Below are 18,460 nucleotides of genomic sequence, written 5' to 3' on the forward strand. Positions count from 1 at the left end.
TTTCCTATCAACAGTGGAAACAACTTAAAAATACTCTATCATTTCTGGCCATACAGAAAATAATAATACATTATTCTCAACTACTTTTATTTGTGTAAACTCACAATAACAAAATAAAACGTTGTGCTTTTGTAAAGTAAAAGAAAACAATCAGACGCACTTTCATGATCTCCGTAAACTGGAGCGCGAGAACTGAAACAAAATATAGGCTAAAGCTTGAAATGTCCACTTTAAAACGAACAAATTCGAATCGAAAGCTAATACCTTCTGATTTTGTAATTCGTATGAAAGGTGCATTTCTCTCTAAAAGCGCATCTGCTTAACAGCGGAGATGGAGATGTGATTTTAGCCAAAACAATAGTTTATTAATAATATTAATGGCTCTTCTCATTCAGCACTGCGGGAAAACATCAATTCCAGGTTCTAATTTGGCCTTAGAAAACCAGTAAAATCGAGATGTTTTCCATATTAATTTGTGACTATTTTAAATGTTTAATAAAGGGGCAAAAAGTCATAAACAAAAATCTGAAAATTCTTCGATATTTACTTTTTTTTGCGCAGCAGTTGGTGTAGCCAGTTCAAATTAAAATTTTGGTGTTCAACTTTGCGTTTAAAAAGACAACAACCGTTCATTTTTCGTTTTTCAACTACGGGTTAAAAAAGGAAAAACGAATGGACACAAAATACATGGATCGTTTGGACAGAATACGAGACAGAGTTCTTTATTAAATTCATTAAAAAAATAATAATAATTAGACTATAGGAATACTGGATTCTAAATCTCAAAGAAATGCCACAATCAAAACCTCGGAGCAGAAATGAGGGCGAAACACCCAGAAACTCCATGTGTCGTTCGCATTATAAGGGTCTTTCCCTGATGCTTGGATAACACGCCACGTACTCCTTCCATTAATAATAATAATGTCTAATGCGTTGGCTGTGATATTTTATAAACCAACGTCAGTTGCCGTGATTTTTGGAATGACTTATCGCGAGAGAAAAAAGGACGTTTTAGTCGCATAACATCGGTTAATGGAAACGCCGTCATTTCGCAATAGTTTTTTATCGATATTTAGATAATAGCGCAAAACTTTTGCGCAAATCTGTAATGGAAACGCGGCTACAGTTTGTGAAATGAAGCCCAGGCCTATTATGTGAAGTGTAGGCGGACAACAACAGGCGAAATGGTGACGTGAAAGGACTTTAACATTTTTTATATTTATGCAGCAATGGTATTTAGTACAGTAACCTACTACTGGTAAAAATTTGGACACTTTACTATTTTTATGTTTAAAAAAAAAAAAAAAAAAAAAAGAAGTCTCTTATGCGCATCAAGCCTGCATTTATTTGATCAAAAATACAGAAAAATATATTACAATTTAAAATAATGTTTTTCTATTTTAATATCGTTTATTTCTGTGATGCAAACAAATATGGATTTTCAACAGCCATAACTCAGTCTTCAGTGTCACATGATTTTTCAGAAATCATTCTAATATCCTGATTTATTATCAGTGTTAGAAACAGGTTTTTTTTAACCTGATTACTTTTTTTTCAGGATTCATTGATGAAGTTAAAAAGAACAGTATTAATTAAAATAGAAATTCTTTTATAAGTCGTTTACTATCACTTTTGATCAATTTAGCACATCCTTGCTGAATAAAAGTAGCCTATTAAAGGGTAACTAAACCAACTTTTTTTAGTTAATGATCTGTAGAATGGGGCTTTATTAGTGCTGTTCATTGATTCGAGTAATTTTTTTGACATTTGGGTATAAAGTGTTTTAATTCTACAATATATGGCATGCCCTCTTCAGGTTGAACGGTGGCAACTGCTACTTAAAAAAAAAAAGAAAGAATATTACTGACTCCAAACTTTTGAACGGTAGTGTAGCCTATATTGGTACAAAATTTTAAATAAATTGTTCTTTAACTCCGAATCCTGAAAAAAGTATCAAAGAAGTATATTATAATAGAAAACTATTTCAAATTGTAGTAATATTTCACAATATTACAGTTTTTTTCCTGTATTATAGATCAAATAAATGCAGCCTTGATGAGCATAAAGGGCTTCTTTCAAAAACATTAAAAATAGTAGTGTCCAAACTTTTGGCCGGTAATATATATATATAGGCTATGCCCCTTTTTTACTTTTGAGCCCCTGCCCCTGAGGAACTCTCTGCATGTTCCTGCTACTGCTGCTTTAGAAATGCTATGTAAAAGGATATTGACAATCAACTCATTTATAGTTTTTTTTCTCCTTCTCCTTGAATTACACTTATTTCAATTTAAGTTTCCTCGCACCAAAAAGGTTTACATAATCTTGTACCATCCTCTCTCTGACCTGTAGCCTAGAATAAATGTAAAAAAGCTGTTCATGCTACTGTACTTAAGGTCTCCATGTAAATGACCTCTTGTAATCGGCAAATCTTGCATACAAAGTGAATGTATCGCATGTTCCTGTTTAGGTATAGCCTACTGTAATGTCCATAAATGCTGTTGATAGGCGGCTATATGGCCAAAATGCTAAACAGGTATTGTGTAATGCATACAAACTGTACAGGTAGGCAGGTATAATAGTGCACAGTATAAGTATATTCTAGGTAGGCAGCTATTAAAGCCAAAATGTAGTCTAGGATGACCGCAATGAAGGTTTTAGACAGCTGGTTTGAATAACAGCAGTAGTGTATTTGTCCCTCTAGCGGTTAGTCACGTTCATGTTCTCTTTAACGTGGCTGCGCTTCACAGTTTGACTCGCACTTTCATGCAAGCAGATGTCTTTGAGGAATTACACACATACAGTCGACTTCAACAGGGATATACCTCTCTCACTGTCGTCCCCCTGACAATACAGTTGATGGGTTTAGCAGGTAATACACAATTTCCTTGTGATATTTTCATTTTAAAGACAGTAAATCGCTGCTTTTGAAGATTTATCCCGCTAGCATGTCAGAGAATTGGTTAGCATTGGATATAGCTAGCGTTAGGCTAAAAATACCTAAACAATACCTAAAACCACTGACAACCAAATGTCCGTTTTAGTTTGTGTTTTATGTTTAGCTAAAAATAAATGTTAACTTAGAGGTTAACTATCTTTGTGTGAAGTTGGCAGCAAATCGGGTTAGCCAGGGGTCCTGTTTATTTAGCCTGGAGTCATTATCTGTTCTGTATCACACACACACACACACACACACCATAAAGACTTATTTTTGAAAATGTATGTTTTTATTTATTTATTTATCCAGCGCTTAAACAGATAGTTGGATTTTTACCAAAAAGCTACTGGTTGATACAGTAGCATATAACATTAAACACTTTCATAATCATCAGATTTCTTATGATGCACATTGAAACTGAATATAACGAACCAAATTCACATAAGTTAAATGCTACTGCCTTGCAGCTTAATAAGAAAATGTAAGAAAAGAATGGGGTCTCCCTCCAGCCTGACTCATCATGGACGAACCCAGCAAACCTCAAATAATTTCACCACCCCTTCCTTTTTGTTCCCCTGACAGGCTTTTTGATGTCTGCATCCCACCCTTGCTAATCTGGTTTAAAAGTTACAATTAATTTAAGGTTTTCTTTCTTCATTTAGTTGCATTTTAGCTGTCATTTTAGTTGCATGGTCTGCTGGTTTCTCTTCAGACTGCGCAGACGCAGTGGACATAATGCATAATTCATAGCTAACATATAAGTTTACAAGGTACCGGAAGAAGGGAAGTGCCAAGTATAATAAACCCTTTTATAAACTGCAATGTTTACAGACTTTTCTGCATTGAAATTAAATGTAGAAGTTATGAAACAGGACATGTAGAAGTTATGAAACAGGACATGTAGAAAAGTCTTTATCAGTAAAACAGACATGCAGAGTCATATTAGTTGCATCAGTTTCTAATTACAACACCTTTTCTGAATCTGTTGTAACTAACTTTTAAATGCCACGAACTCCTAAATATGACCATCCCCATGCGAGGGACCCCCATTAAAATGTAAAAGTCAGCCATATATTGTTATTTATAAAGACCTAATCTATACTGTAATTAATATTATAACTATGTGTAAAAAAAAAATATTGGAAAGTATTTAGTTTCTACTCACCATACTGTACTGGGTTATTATATGTAACTAAAACGGTAACACTACGGTCAACCTACTATAATGTTAAGCACATTACTAAGAATGAATGTCATCATTTATTGACCTTGGTTAATGTTCATTTCAACATTTACTAATAGGCTTCATTGTGGAAATCAAATGTTATATCTGTTAACATTAGTTAATACATTGTGAACTAACATGAACAAACAATGTACAGCTGAGTTTTGTCAATGTACAACAATGAGTTTTATTAACTAACATTAACAAAGATTAATAAATATTATAACAAATGTATTGCTCATTGTTAGTTTAAACATTTTTTTTTTTTTTTTTTTTTTTTTACTTGACATAAAATAAACGTTAAATAAAAATAAAAAAGCATTTTAGTTAGTTGCCAAAGCAACAGTATCTTAATATTATTTAAATATTTTGTTTTATAATTTTTTTCTTATTTATTTCTTATTTAATTAATTGTTATCCCCCGGTTTCACGGACTTAGCTTTAAGCCTATTCCTGGACTAATGGACTCCTGGACGAATGTCAGTGCCAGTGTTTTGTCTCAAGATGCACATCAGTGATGTTTTTTTGTAAGGCTATTTTATGAAAAGCTACATAGATGTCCTATTTAAACGAAGGCCTAATCCTGGCTTAATCTAAGCCCTGTCTGTGAAACCAGGCCTATATGTTTTGTTTTATCTTTATTTATTTATTTCTTACATTTTTACACACTTTTTCTGTAAACTTTTCCACGTACCCCTTAGAACTCCCCCCAGTTTGAAACCCCCTTGTGTAAACGTCTGGTTTATTTCAGGGTGGATGGAGGTGTCCCGAAGTTGAGGGGCACTGCATTCGGGGTCTCAGCTGAAAAGTCTGAGAGACAGAAAGATGGAGCAGGCTCATAGTTTACTGCTGAACGAGGAAGCCTGCAGTCAGCTACAGGAGCCCCAGAGGGCCGAGTTTGTCTTTGAGTGGCTGCGTTTCCTCAAGAAACTACTCCCTGCTACAGACCGGGTGAGTTGAGGGCGCTGACAATAAGCTCTCTGTTTGAGAAGAAACGCTTCTGTCTCTCTCTCTCTCTCTCTCTCTCCCTCTCAAACAGAAACACAAGCAAGCCTCTCTGAACAGACTCTCTGATTATTTGTCTGCCTTTCCACTGGCTGTCTCTTAGCCTGGAATGGACTAGTGATGTGTCTGTCTGTTTCTTACTGGTGAAGTGCCAAGGAAATGCAATTAAAGAGCTGCGCTCAACTAAACAATATGTTGGTGTCTATTTGTGTGGCAGGCCGATGTAAAACAGACCCAGAAGCGCCTGGTGGAGCAGCTGACGACGGTACTGACGAGTTCCCCGGGTCCTCCGACACGCTTGCTGCTGGGACAGTGTCTGGCGCTGGTCTACCGAGTGGGCGACTCCCTGATGTCCAGCCTCACTGTGGACCGCTGCAATGACATCATCCGCAGCAAGGATGACTCGCCCAGCTTCCTGCCTACACGACTGTGAGTGTAATAAATCTGGACCCTACATGTGCGCATCACGCACACCCAACCGCCTGCACTGCAGATGGGCCTCCGCTTGATTCCCTGCCAGTGCGCTTACTTATTTCTCCCCTATAGGGCAGCTGTGGCCTGTTTGGGTGCGCTGTATGAGCAGCTGGGCCGACTGCTCATCAACTCGTTTAAAGAGACCGTGGCAAACCTTCTGAAAGCCATGAAGAGCGCAGAGGTACGTGTGGCTGCACAACAGTATGTGATTTACTGTTCAGCTTGACTGCAAAAGATAAAGCTTTCCTGTGACCAATAGTTTGAAGACCAAACTAGTTATTTTGGGTGTTTTGAATCATCACAGACACATTCTTTTTATTTTGATCATCACAAAATGCTTAAGACTTGTCAGTGAGTTGAACTTCACTACCATTCAAAAGTTTGGGGTTGGTAAGAATTTTTTAGTCACCTTGGAAAAAAAAGGCGATTCTTATTTTTCATGTAATATTGCATTGTTTATTATAACTGATTTATCTGACCCGAGAGGGCGGGTCAACCTATGAGATCACAGCAATAGCAAACCACAACCGTCAAATCAATTCCTGATGAACAAAATTGATTCATGCCTTGTCTGTGAAATTGGAGGATAATAATTAATTAAATAAGAAATACATAAGAAAAAAAGATAAAAAATAATAAATAATATTAAGAGACTGTTGCTTTGGCAACTAACTAAAATGCCTTTTTAAAAATTTTTTATTTTATTTTATTTTAGCTAAAGAAAAGATGATCGAAGAAAAGACAATCACAACTTCCATTTCATGTCGATTTTAATGCTTTTGAAAGAAGTCTCACCAAGGCTGCATTTTCTGATCAAAAATACAGTAATAACTGTAATATCATAAAATAATATTACAATTTAAAATAAGTTTTCTAGTTTAATCTATATTAAAATGTAATTTATTCATGTGATTGCAAAGCTGAATTTTTAGCATCATTCCTCCAGTCTTCAGTGTCACATGATCCTGCAGAAATCATTCTAATATACTTATTTGCTGCTCAAGAAACATTTCTAATTATTGTCAATGTTAAAAACTTGTTTTTCTTAATAATTTAGTGGAAACTGTGATACTTTTTTTCAGGATTCTTTGATGAATAGAAAGTAAAAAAAAAAAACAGCATTTATTTAAAAGACAATTATTTGTAACAATATAAAAATCTTTACTGTTACTTTTGATCAATTTAATGCATCCAAGGCAAGCTGAATAAAAGTATTAATTAATTTCAGTTAAAATATCTTACTGACCCCAAATGTTTGAACGGTAGTGTATATTTAATGGTGTTTTCAAAGGCAATCATTATTATTGCTCACACTCAAGGTTCAAATTTGAATAAACCCCTTATCTTAAGCATTAAACTTAAGTGTGCACGGTTATGTCGAATTTCTTTTGCTTATTTCTAAGCAACAGACTTCCTGCCAGATTATAAACCGGCCAAAAAAATCTCAGACTTACATTGAGTCATATTTGGGTCCAGAATATCACAGAGAACCTAGATGTGGGCTCTTTTGACTTGGACCTGTAAGAAACCACCTAGAAACCTAATTTAATTTCTGTGATGGTTCTGTGGGTGTTATATATAGAAAATATGATGGAGATATTATTTATGGTATTGTGTTTGTGTAATGTTGAGTGTTTGTGTGTTAATGTGTCCAGTCTCAGGGCCGCTGTGAGATCATGTTGTGTATTGAGAGGATCCTGAGGGGTTTAGGTGTGAGTGCTGTATCTTGTCACAGAGACATCTATAAAACTGCCCGCACATGTCTCACTGATCGCTCCATGGCTGTGCGCTGTGCGGCCGCAAAGGTACTGAACACTCAGCCACATGCCTCAGTTACTAATCATGTCTGTTTGACAAACACACATTACTTATTGACAGAAAAAGAGTCACGGTCATAGCTGACTGAAGGAAAATGTACATTGTGTTCTTTTTGAGAAGATGTTTGTTTCAGACATAATTCAGTTTATAATATTATTTTTACTGCTCAATATCTATAAAATATTTGAAAAAAATGTGATTCCTATTATGCTATTGTAGTAATTCCAATTTCCATTTATTTAATTATGATCATATTAATATAATTTATTCAATCAGTTATTCCAAACAAGGGCAAATTTGAAAAAGTTGTATTGTTTTTATCCTTGTCTGCCCAGAATCACTATCAAGTTATGAAGTGCATTATTATTATCATAATTATTATCTTTTTTTTGTTTTGGTATTTGTCTTCTGGAGTGTGGTGTGTCTTGGTAGTGATGATGGTTCTTCACTTTTGTTCTCATCTTAACGTCTGATATATTTCATTATATTGCTATTTTATAGTCTGTTCTAGGCCTATGGGTTTTACATTTTACTTTTACTGTAAATGGATGTTGTGCGTTTTATAGGCCTATGGTTAGAAAAAATTGCATCATGAAAAAAAAAAAAACACTCGGAAATCAATTTCTCTGCACTAATATTAATTTCTATAATAATAGCTTTCATGTTTTTGGCAGTTTATGTTTTGGTTTCAGTTTTTGTCCCAGTTTGCCCAGAATTGCTTTTATTTATATATATAAATATATATATATATTTATATATATATATATATTTATATATATATATTTATATTTATTTATTTATTTATTTTTGTAGTGTCTTCTGGAGCTCCAGCGAGAGGCTGTCTTCATGTGGTCCTCAGAGCTGGAGAATGTGGCCACTCTTTGTTACCGAGCCTTCGAGGGCTCAAACTATGATGTCCGAGTCAGTATCTCAAAACTGCTTGGCACTTTATTAGCATCGGCACTGGAGCCCAGACAGGTCATAGGTGGGTGGATTTTATTCAGTTATGTCAGTGAGATCCTCAGAGGACACTTAACTGAGCATTTGCCAATGGAGTTTGTGAAAACCCTTACCTTCCATCCTGTTCTCTGTCTCCCACATACTGCTTAACTTTTTTCTAAATGTAACACTCATCTTTCTATCATTTATCCCCTAACACTCTCTCTCACACTTCTCTTTGGTTCATTCTTCCTCCTCTGTTCCCATGGCTCTGCTCTCAGCGCCGAGGCCAGGCTCCAAGCGCAACTCCCTGCAGGAGGTGATGGAGCTGCTGAGTTCTGGTTTCCTGCGGGGTGGAGCCGGCTTCCTGCGGGCCAGTGGAGACATGTTGAAGGGAACCAGCTCAGTCAGCAGAGACGTGCGCGTGGGCATCACACAGGTCGCTCACACTCCTACAGCTCTTCCCTTGTAATCAGAATGTTTGTGCTTTGAGTCACAGCATGACTTGCTTTATGTCTAGGGTACAAAAAGAACAAATGAAGGTTAAATAACATCATAAAAACAGAAATGTTCTCCATTTATTTATGTGTCAATTATTCACAAGTTCACAAAAAGCTAATCTACATAGAAGAAATAATCAAATACAGGTTTCTTTTTTTATTGAATTATTTTGCTTTTGCTTTTTTTACATGAATACTACATTCTCTCTCTTAAACAGACATGCGTGGTGTTTGTGTCTATTCTGGGTGGTGCGTGGCTGGAGGCAAACTTCTCCTGTCTTCTTTCTCTTCTCATGGAGTGGGTATCTCACACAAGGGCGACACAATACCCAACGGATGCTGTCTCCTGCCGCTGCTGTGTCTCCTTCATACTGCGGGCCACTCTTGGCACTTTGCTGGGGGAGAAGGCCCAAATCGCAGCTGCCAAGGAGATCTGTCAAATTATCAGCAAACAGAAGAGGGTTATGGGTAAGAGACTAGGCCAAATATATAGGTCACATTGGAATGGATATTGAGTTGTAATGTCTTAAATATACCCTGTGCTACTATGAGATGCAGCTCTTCATGAGGGGAACATGGAGACACGTGTGAGCCCTGCGGATGTTGCAGCTAGTCAGCATATCCTGGTGTGCACCCTCCTGGAGCTGGGCAGTCTGCTACAGGACCTGAGCTCTACTGCCGCCCCACTGCTGCAGGACACCAGCATAGGTTTGTCACGCATAATTGACCAACAAACTCTGGTCAACAAACCCCATCAAAACCTTTCTATGGGAGAATGTGATAAAAATGCTCCAAATATTTAAAATGTTATAAAGATAAAAATCCCTAAATAAATTTATTATTTACACTACTGTTTAAAAGTTTTGGGTAATAGTTTTTTTTTAAGAGATTATTAATTATATTCAGCAAGGATGCATTAAATTGCTCAAACAGTAAAGACATTTTATTATTTAAAAAAAAAATTGCTGTTCTTTTGAACCTTCTACCCATCAAAGAATCCTTAAAAACAATGTTTCCACAAAAATATTAACAACTGCTGTTTTCAACATTATTATTACTTGAAATATTACTTGAGCTCCAAATCAGCATTTTATAATGATTTCGGAAGAATCATGCGACACTGAAGACTGGCTGCTGAGCTTTGCTATTACTGAAATGAATTAATTTTAATAATAATAATGATATGAGCGTTTTTACTGCATGTTTGATATAAATAATTTCAAATAAAGCCTTGGTGAGCATGTTTTATTATATTGCTATTTTTTTATTCTGTTCAAGCCTATGAGTTTAAAGTATTGGATGTAAATGGACAGGATGTTTTGTGCTTTATATGGCTTGAAAAACTGGCCTTATGAAGAAAAAAAAAACTCAAATCAATTCCAGGGGACATGATATTGCTCGGAAATTAAATTAATTTCAAATAGATATAATATTTTTGTCAATTAAGCAGGTATGCGCATTATCCTGCTCCTAATGTTGTGATGCTTTGTGGATCATATACTGGAGTTTGAGTCACCGTACTAAGGATCAAACTGTCTAAAAGGAATATGTTTTTCAAGATAGTGTGTAGAGCTGCATTTCTAGATTGTGTGTGAGTGTGTTTGCTCTTTAATGAATATGTCATAGGCCAGGATGAAGGAGTGAGCCGAAAAAGTGCCTGCAGTGAGCCGAAAAAGTGCCTGCAGCAGATTTAACACATTCATCCTGCTTCAGAGACACTAGCTTTTTATAAGAATTCCAGAAAGAGCTCAGAGTGGCATCTGTGATGGCTGGAATATTAGTAAAACTGTGAGTTCAATAGTTTCTTTGTTGTTGTTTTTTGTGACAGGAATGTTGGACACCGTGATCTCTATTCTTCTTCACCCCAGCGCATCTGCTCGTCTGGCCGCCGCCTGGTGCCTGCGGTGTGTTGCCGTAGGGATGCCTGCTCTAGTGGCGGTGTTGCTAGATCGCTGCGCAGAGAGGCTGAATGCCCTGAAGTCATGCCCTGAGTCTGTGGCAGGGTACAGTGCTGCCATCGCAGCTCTGCTGGGAGCGGTACAGCTTTGTCCGCTAGGAATATCACACTCTAAGGGCAAGGTATGAGTATGATTTGTGTCCTATGCCTCCTTTTTAAAGCACACAGAGAGTTTTAAATGTGTTTGGTTCTGTCTGTGCTATGTCACAAGATTTGCTTAAGGGTTGTTCATACTGACTGTGTTTTGGATCACTGTAGTCACTGAGTCTCTACTGTTGCCTGCTAGAAGGCATTTCGGCGAAAAAGCAGTTTTCAGTTAGGCGCCGGATCACTGTCGAGAGTAGACTCCCTTTGGTAGTTTCCACACTGCATCACTGCTCACTTTAATGAAGCTGAGCTCATGAAGTTGCTGTCTAAACATTAAGAAATTAAAGTCCCCCTGTGGTGAAAATCAAGTTTTTAATGTTGTTTATGTGTTTATGTGGTGTTTTAAACATGCTTTAAGACAAACCATGTGCAAATTCAAGTCAACACCATTGCTGAGGATTTTCTCTTTAAAACTGCAGTCTCAAAAACACGGTTTGAAATCGCTGGTGTTTCTTATGTCACAAACCACCTTGTAACCAATCACATCAACGTGCTGGTGGGCTTTAGCATATCATTACTATGCTCTGAAGTTGGGAAGTCTCAAGAGAAACCAGGTTATCCTGGTATTTTTCTGTTGATATGAAAAATCTGGTAGATTTATCAATATAGCAGGTGTATGATGTATATTTCGATGTTATGATGAGCTATATGCCTTTCTCCACTGACGTTCTGAGTTGTTCAAAGCATTTCTAAATATGCTGATTTTTAGAAGACAGGTGTCTGGCTCTGAGATGGCGAACGGGAACATGGTTTGTGTAACGTTAGCCACACATTATTTCAACATAGTCAAGCAAAAGGCTAATCATATGAATTACCGTTATGCGTCCGACAAGTGATACCATTGTGCAGCGTTTACCTCAGTAAGTTGGCCAAGTGAATCTGTGAGCTGGCGTGAGTGGAGACGAGGCTAATTGGCATATTCATGGTTCCGTGTATACTAATTGAAAGGGTTAGTTCATCCCAAAATAAAAATTTTGTCATTAATTACCCTCATGTCGTTCCAAACCCGTAAGACCTTCGTTCATCTTCGGCACAAAAATGAAGATGTTTTTGATTAAATCCGAGAGCTTTCTGACCCCTCCATAGACAGCAACGCAACGACCACTTTCAAGGCCCAGAAACGTATTTCAACCTTAAAGGACAAGTTTGGTATTTTACACTTAAAGCCCTGTTTACAGATCGTTTCTGATGAAATAGTACGGGTAAGATTAAAATTTGGACACATGCTGCTGTCCCGAGAATTTTAGGTTTCTTTCGCTTTCCCCCCCACCTCCAGAATGGCTGCATATGTGCACTGGAACAATCCTTCCTAAAACGCATTAAACTTTCGTTTACAAAGACGTGAAACTCACCGAGTGGTCAGGGGTGTTCACTGATATGCTCACACAAAAATCGCTGCTATAGCTAAAAAATAGTCACACTTGTGCTCTTTGGTCAAAAATGACCGACCATAGGAAATTAATGGGAAATCGAAAAAAACACAAAAATTCTCTACAAATCGGCCATGATGCAGAAAAAAAAGTGCTCAGCAATGAAGGGGTGAAACCCTAAAACATTAATAGTGCAAAACAAGACGCACTGTCAAAACAGACCCATTTTGATACGTGTAACAAAATGCTTTCTCTGTATTCAGGTTTGACTGTAGTAACAATGCAAAAACGTGTACACTTCCACATCTAAAAAACAAATCCACATCTTAAAAGTAAGTAATTTTGTCCATAAACAACTAGAGAATTCATAAGCCTCTCCATAGAGAGCTATATAGGCATCTAGTGGTAACACCATGAAATTACATGTTTTATTTTATTTTCTCTCAACAGATGGTGCTAATCTGACTTCAAAAATTTTATTTAAAAGACTTAGTCTCTATATTAATCTGAAATACTGCATTAATTGAAAAAATATTTATTTTCAATGGCAAAAATTAACCATAATTATTGCATAAATATTAACAAGTACCATCAAATCCTCTCAATATAAAATAAAAAAGAAAAAATATATATTATTGATCATAAAATATATTACATTAGTTTTACTGGGGTGGAGGAAGTTTCATTTTCAGGTGTCCAGTCACTTCTGACCGCGAAGATAACAAGTGTGACTCCCAAATGAGGAGTACCAGAGAGGGTTAAGAAAAAAAGAGCTTTATTCCCTCACTTGAAATTCACACACACACACACACACACACACACACACACACACACACAAAAAAAGAGAAATAATGAGGCTTGTAAAGATTTTGTTTTTCAAGTCTTTTTCTTTTTTTTCACACTAATTCACTGTACATGTATTTTTCAAATTCACTGTACATGTTATTGGTATCATATCTGGATATTATTGTTCATTTATGATCAAGATTTACTGATTCTGATGGACTGGTTGCAGGTGGTGATGAACTTGGCAGAAGATCTGCTGCGCTCTGCAGCTCAGAACAGCAGAATCTCCATCCAACGCACTCAAGGAGGCTGGCTGCTGCTCAGTGCCCTCTCGACACTGGGTATGAATCAATATACTGCTTTATGATCTTCAATATGCCCACATTTACAAGATGTGCCTATATTGTAACAGCTGATGTGATTGAGTTTTTAACATCCTTTTTGTTATTTCTGATATTTTCATTCAAGGTCCCACTGTGATGGAGCATCACTTGCCTCGATTGCTGTTGCTATGGAAATGTGCCTTTCCGCTGTCTGTGAAGGACATGGAGAACGAGCTGCGGCGTGGAGACTCCTTCACCTGGCAGGTGACCTTGGAGGGACGTGCAGGAGTACTGTGCGGTGAGGGTCTTTTATGAATCTCAAAGGCTACTCACTCATGTCTTTCCCTTTCTCTCAGTGAAAATAAGCTCTTTTTCTCATGCACCAATCCATCTGCTGATCTGTTCCCTTAACATTTATTTTTATTTATTTATTTATATATTAAGTTCTTTGCCATTAACTGCAGATAGAAATAAACATTTGTCAGGAAATTTGGTCTTCATAGCTTGTCATCTCTCCTGTAGCAATGAAGAGTCTGGTGGTGCACTGCAAAGACCTTCTCACCGATGATGTTATCAGTCGTTTGCTTCCTCTCTTGTCCTGTGCGGTGACCCTGCTCACTCAGTGAGTGGATCTTGGTTTCTTAAAATGAAAACAGCACCATGAAGTTATAAATACCTTTTTAAAGAAGACTGTAAAATGCAGATGTAATGTGGACAGGATGTTAAATAACATCTAATAACATTTTAGTCCCCATCCTCTCTTTTTAGCCTGCCTTCTATCGTTAAATCCTATGGAAACCAGATCAAAAATGCAGCCACTGTCTTTAGATTGAGAGTGTATGAGATCCTCACATTGCTACAACCTAAAACATTCGAAGGTAAGCACAATCTTGATCATGTGCTGATGTTTTATAAATTATATTTTTATTCTGGTATACTTGATTCTGATTGTTTAAGTTCTTGTCCTATGTCTCTCATAACATGTAGTCTTCTCCTCACAAAATAAAAAAATTTGAACTCGTGTCTATTTATTTATTTATTTGGTTAATTATGATAATGTACAGTAATCTGAAAAAAAAACCTTAAACAACTAAAACAATGAGCTTAATTAAAATAATGAAGTTAGATTTTTTGCTAAAAGCACAAAGAAAAAAGTTCTCAGTTAAGATCATGATTCTTCCACCCCCCCCCCCCCACCCCCCATCCCCCCATCCCCCCATGACTGAAATTGGACGATTTGATTGCCCAAATATGTATTTATTTGTTTATTATGGTTTGATTGTGTTGGCTCAGAGAGCTTTGGCATATTGCTGAAGCAGCTGCTGACTGATCTGACCGGGCCAGAAATTACAGCATGTGCCGAGTTGAACCTGCTGCCCTCGCTGTGCTGCAGCCAAGACCTGGCATTGCTGGGCCCTGGACTGCAGGATGTGGATCAGCACTACATAGAGGAACAGGTCAGAGCACAGTCTAATCATCTAGGAAATAGCCTTGTTAACGTGCAATCAATGTAATTAATTGATTTCCTAGAACGGCACATTGCATTGTATTGTCTGTCTGTTTAAAGCTCCGTGGAGGTGGTTCAGGAGGTGGGACGTTAGAACACGACCCATTTACCATCTTTGAGAAAGCCCAGGAGGTTCCTACCCCCCTCCCTCCAGCCTCCGCTCTAACGGCAGCAGCTGTCCAGCTGTTTGGTGTGATTTTCCCTCACCTGAGCATCCAGCAGAGGTACGTCCACCATCACCACAGATGCTGCTTTTTGTATGCTGTTGCTGTTTGGTTTGAGTACTTTTAGTTTAGTTGATTTGAAAGGGTCTCTATGTTGCATTGACACTTCAACACATCAGTTAATTCAGTTACTTTATATAGGACCTTAATGCTAGCAATACATGTAATGCTTCACGTGTGCAAATGAACAGGTAATGCTGAAGAATAGAACAGCAAATCTTTAGATAAAATTGGATATTTACTCAATTTATTTGCTCAACTCCTTTTCTAATTGCACATCCCACTATGTAAATTATTGAAATAGTTTGTTTTATGTTACATTCACTTGAATGTGGATATACAGCGTTACCATTTAAAGTTATTCAGATTGTTAGAAGTAACTGATACTGTTACTGATAGCAAATTGTGGGAAGTGGCTTTAATGAGATTCAGAGGCTTTTTGAAGCAGCATAGCCAAATTTACATCCAGACATCTGCATGTATTTGCATAATTGGGGGCTGTTCTGGCCATGTGCAATGCATTAAACATGGCAGTGGAGAGAAAATGATACTGATCATAAGGGGCCATCAGTTCTCCTGCAGTGCATCTTTCATCCTACTAGCAGCTTGTCTCTAGATTATTTATTTAATGGTTTTATGGGGGGGGGGGGGTGTTGTTGTTGTTGTTGTTTTTTTGTTTTCTTTAGAAGCAGAACAAAGACAACACATCTTTAGAATTGGGATGTCTACAGTTTTCCCAGAAGATCTATTTAAGTGTTCAAGAGCATTTTTAGAAAACAACAGCCTTTGGTTCTTAACTATTGGCATTTAAGCTGTGAAATATAAACTTTACTTAACTAATAATATTTTGAAATACAGTGGATAGATGTTTGACTAAAATATTATATCACAGTATGATTTTATCATAGTAACAACATCAGTATCACAACTTCACAATATTATGTTGATGGATTTTCAGTGGGGAAAAAATTGGTTTATATTTTATAAACCACGTGGTATCCTTTTTTGGACAGTCACGTCAATTAAATGCTTAATTCACTTGATTTAAGTATTGAATTCACTTGATTATTTAAAAAAAGGCATTTCCATATGGTTTGTAAAATATAAACCCATTTTTATTTTCACTTGATTATTTTCTTTTAATTTTGGCCTTTGTGGATGATTATGCATACAAATGAATAAGCCTCACTCACATCAGTGCAAAGTTTAGGCATCACAACATTATAATGCACAGTATGGATATTTAATTTGAGATTGTTTAACAATGTTATTAACAGTATTATTAGTGTTTTTAGAGGTTAACTTTACATTTGCCATCTTCTCTTAAACTGAATGAAATAATGGTGGAAAATAAGCATTAACAATTCAATACTGAATATGTTGGCCCATATAAAATTAATAATATTGGCTGATAACCGATATGGTACACGACACGTCATACATCCCTTGTGAAAATAAGATATTACAGTAGCCATACGGTACAATATTTGCTGTTTTCCCTATCTCAGGGCTCAGATCCTGGAGCAGTTCTGTGAGTTTGTGCGACAACTTAAAGGAGCCCGGCAACAGACAGTTCAAATCCATGTAGCTGCTGCTGTTTGCTGCACTTTGAAGGTAAGAAAAGACAGTTTGAAACCTGTGCATTCATACCATATAAAGCAGCTTTGTTTTTCTCTCCGCCTCCTTCCGTTTTTGCCGTGTAGTGTTTGGCATCAAGTAGGAGGGAATTGGGTCCAGAAGAGGTTCAAAGACCAGCGCTGTCTCTCCTATTGGGAGCACTAGAGGGCTCAAATCCTCTGTTGCGCTGCATGGCTGCGGAGGGTTTAGCGAGGCTGGTGCAAGTTCTTAATGACCCCAGCATCACCGTTTCCATCACTCTCATGAGCTTTGACAAGTGAGTTTATGCCAAGATCATGGAGGAAAAATATATACAATATATATATATATATACTATCTGAAATGAATGTAAATGGTTTTCAGACTGAAGACTGCGAGGGATGCCATCACGCGCACAGGTCATGCTTTGGCCCTTGGGACTGTGTACCGTTACCTGAGTGGGATTAGTTCCCCTCAATACATCAGTGCCTGCGTTGGGGTCCTCTTCACCCTGTCCCAAGACAGCACCTCACCTGAAGTGCAGGTACACGTCACCTGACCACATGACTGTTTATACTCCGTTTATTAATATAGGAAGTCTAACCAGGACTGCGAAGGTGTGCTTTCTTGGTGAAGTTCATGCATTGATCTCTCAGTGAATTATATGTGCAGATGTGGGCTCTCCACGCTCTGTCCATGGTGGTGGATCTTGCAGGGCCTCTGTACCACAGCCATCTGGAGGCCAGCTTCACTCTGGTGCTACGATTGCTCCTCTCAACTCCACACACACACGCGGAGGTGCAGCAAAGCCTGGGCCGCTGCCTTAATGCCCTCATCACCTCCATGGGGCCGGATCTGCAAGGTGCACTCACTTATTTTCCCATAAACTCTCTCACACATAGTCATCATGTAGGTGAGACCTTTACAGACCTTTACAGGTTATTTAATGCAAACTGTCCCCAGGTGAGGGTGCAGGTGTGTGTGCGGTGAGGACCTCCTGTTTGGTGGGCTGTGCTGTGATGCAGGACAGTCAGGACTGTCTGGTCCAGGCTCAGGCCATTTCCTGCCTCCAGCAGCTTCACATGTTTGCGCCACGCTTCGTCAATCTGGCCAGCCTGGTGCCCAGCCTCTGCGTACGTGAACAATGCACTTAACACACACAGTCATACTGAACAACTGACATCTCACTGCTTTCAGTTTCAGATAAATTGACATTTTTATTCAAGATTATGAAAGATGTTTTGTTATGAGACTAACAATGAATTATGCACACAACCAAGGACTTATAGTCATATGTTTCATGTTGTCATGTTTAGTTATTACATTGTTTATATAGGGTTAAAGTACAAGGAAAACCAATATATTATCATTGTTATTATTAAATAAGTCACAAAAGTCTTATATGACCAGTGGCTTACATGCTCCAAAAAAAGTTGTCTTATTCTCCTCATAGATTCTTCACATTCATGTATTTTACATTACGTAGAATAAAAAATGAATGTCATTGAAATAAAGGTGAGTGTACACGGGCCTGGCTTTGCCCTCATCTGTAGTGACAGTACTGTTTTCTGTTCCCTCGTACAGGAGATCTTATTGGATTATTCTGTGTTGGTAGGTTTTGTCTAGCTCTCTGCTGTCAGGCCACTTTATGCTC

At 37.6% G+C, this 18,460-nt stretch overlaps 1 protein-coding gene across 3 annotated transcripts in view; it reads left to right on the forward strand.

The window, feature by feature from the left end:
• Positions 1 to 2,706: 2,706 nt before the first annotated feature.
• heatr5a (HEAT repeat containing 5a) overlaps positions 2,707 to 18,460 on the forward strand; it is a 35,000-nt gene continuing 19,246 nt past the window's right edge. The window contains exons 1-22 of one of the 3 annotated variants that reach the window (XM_079853309.1): positions 2,707 to 2,869; positions 4,912 to 5,111; positions 5,383 to 5,594; positions 5,712 to 5,820; positions 7,295 to 7,444; positions 8,271 to 8,442; positions 8,678 to 8,835; positions 9,115 to 9,364; positions 9,449 to 9,604; positions 10,725 to 10,975; positions 13,386 to 13,497; positions 13,625 to 13,777; positions 14,002 to 14,101; positions 14,248 to 14,357; positions 14,773 to 14,936; positions 15,047 to 15,210; positions 16,719 to 16,824; positions 16,914 to 17,104; positions 17,191 to 17,350; positions 17,479 to 17,668; positions 17,770 to 17,939; positions 18,391 to 18,417. In XM_079853309.1, the coding sequence (XP_079709435.1) occupies positions 4,986 to 5,111; positions 5,383 to 5,594; positions 5,712 to 5,820; positions 7,295 to 7,444; positions 8,271 to 8,442; positions 8,678 to 8,835; positions 9,115 to 9,364; positions 9,449 to 9,604; positions 10,725 to 10,975; positions 13,386 to 13,497; positions 13,625 to 13,777; positions 14,002 to 14,101; positions 14,248 to 14,357; positions 14,773 to 14,936; positions 15,047 to 15,210; positions 16,719 to 16,824; positions 16,914 to 17,104; positions 17,191 to 17,350; positions 17,479 to 17,668; positions 17,770 to 17,939; positions 18,391 to 18,417 (3,231 nt within the window). In that variant the 5' untranslated portion in view covers positions 2,707 to 2,869; positions 4,912 to 4,985. The remainder of the gene's footprint in view (positions 2,870 to 4,911; positions 5,112 to 5,382; positions 5,595 to 5,711; positions 5,821 to 7,294; positions 7,445 to 8,270; positions 8,443 to 8,677; positions 8,836 to 9,114; positions 9,365 to 9,448; positions 9,605 to 10,724; positions 10,976 to 13,385; positions 13,498 to 13,624; positions 13,778 to 14,001; positions 14,102 to 14,247; positions 14,358 to 14,772; positions 14,937 to 15,046; positions 15,211 to 16,718; positions 16,825 to 16,913; positions 17,105 to 17,190; positions 17,351 to 17,478; positions 17,669 to 17,769; positions 17,940 to 18,390; positions 18,418 to 18,460) is intronic. The other 2 variants (XM_079853310.1, XM_079853311.1) reach the window with 2 other exon arrangements.

This window comes from Squalius cephalus (assembly GCF_949319135.1).
Source record: "Squalius cephalus genome assembly, chromosome: 20".
In the NCBI taxonomy this organism is placed as follows: Eukaryota; Metazoa; Chordata; class Actinopteri; order Cypriniformes; family Leuciscidae; genus Squalius; species Squalius cephalus.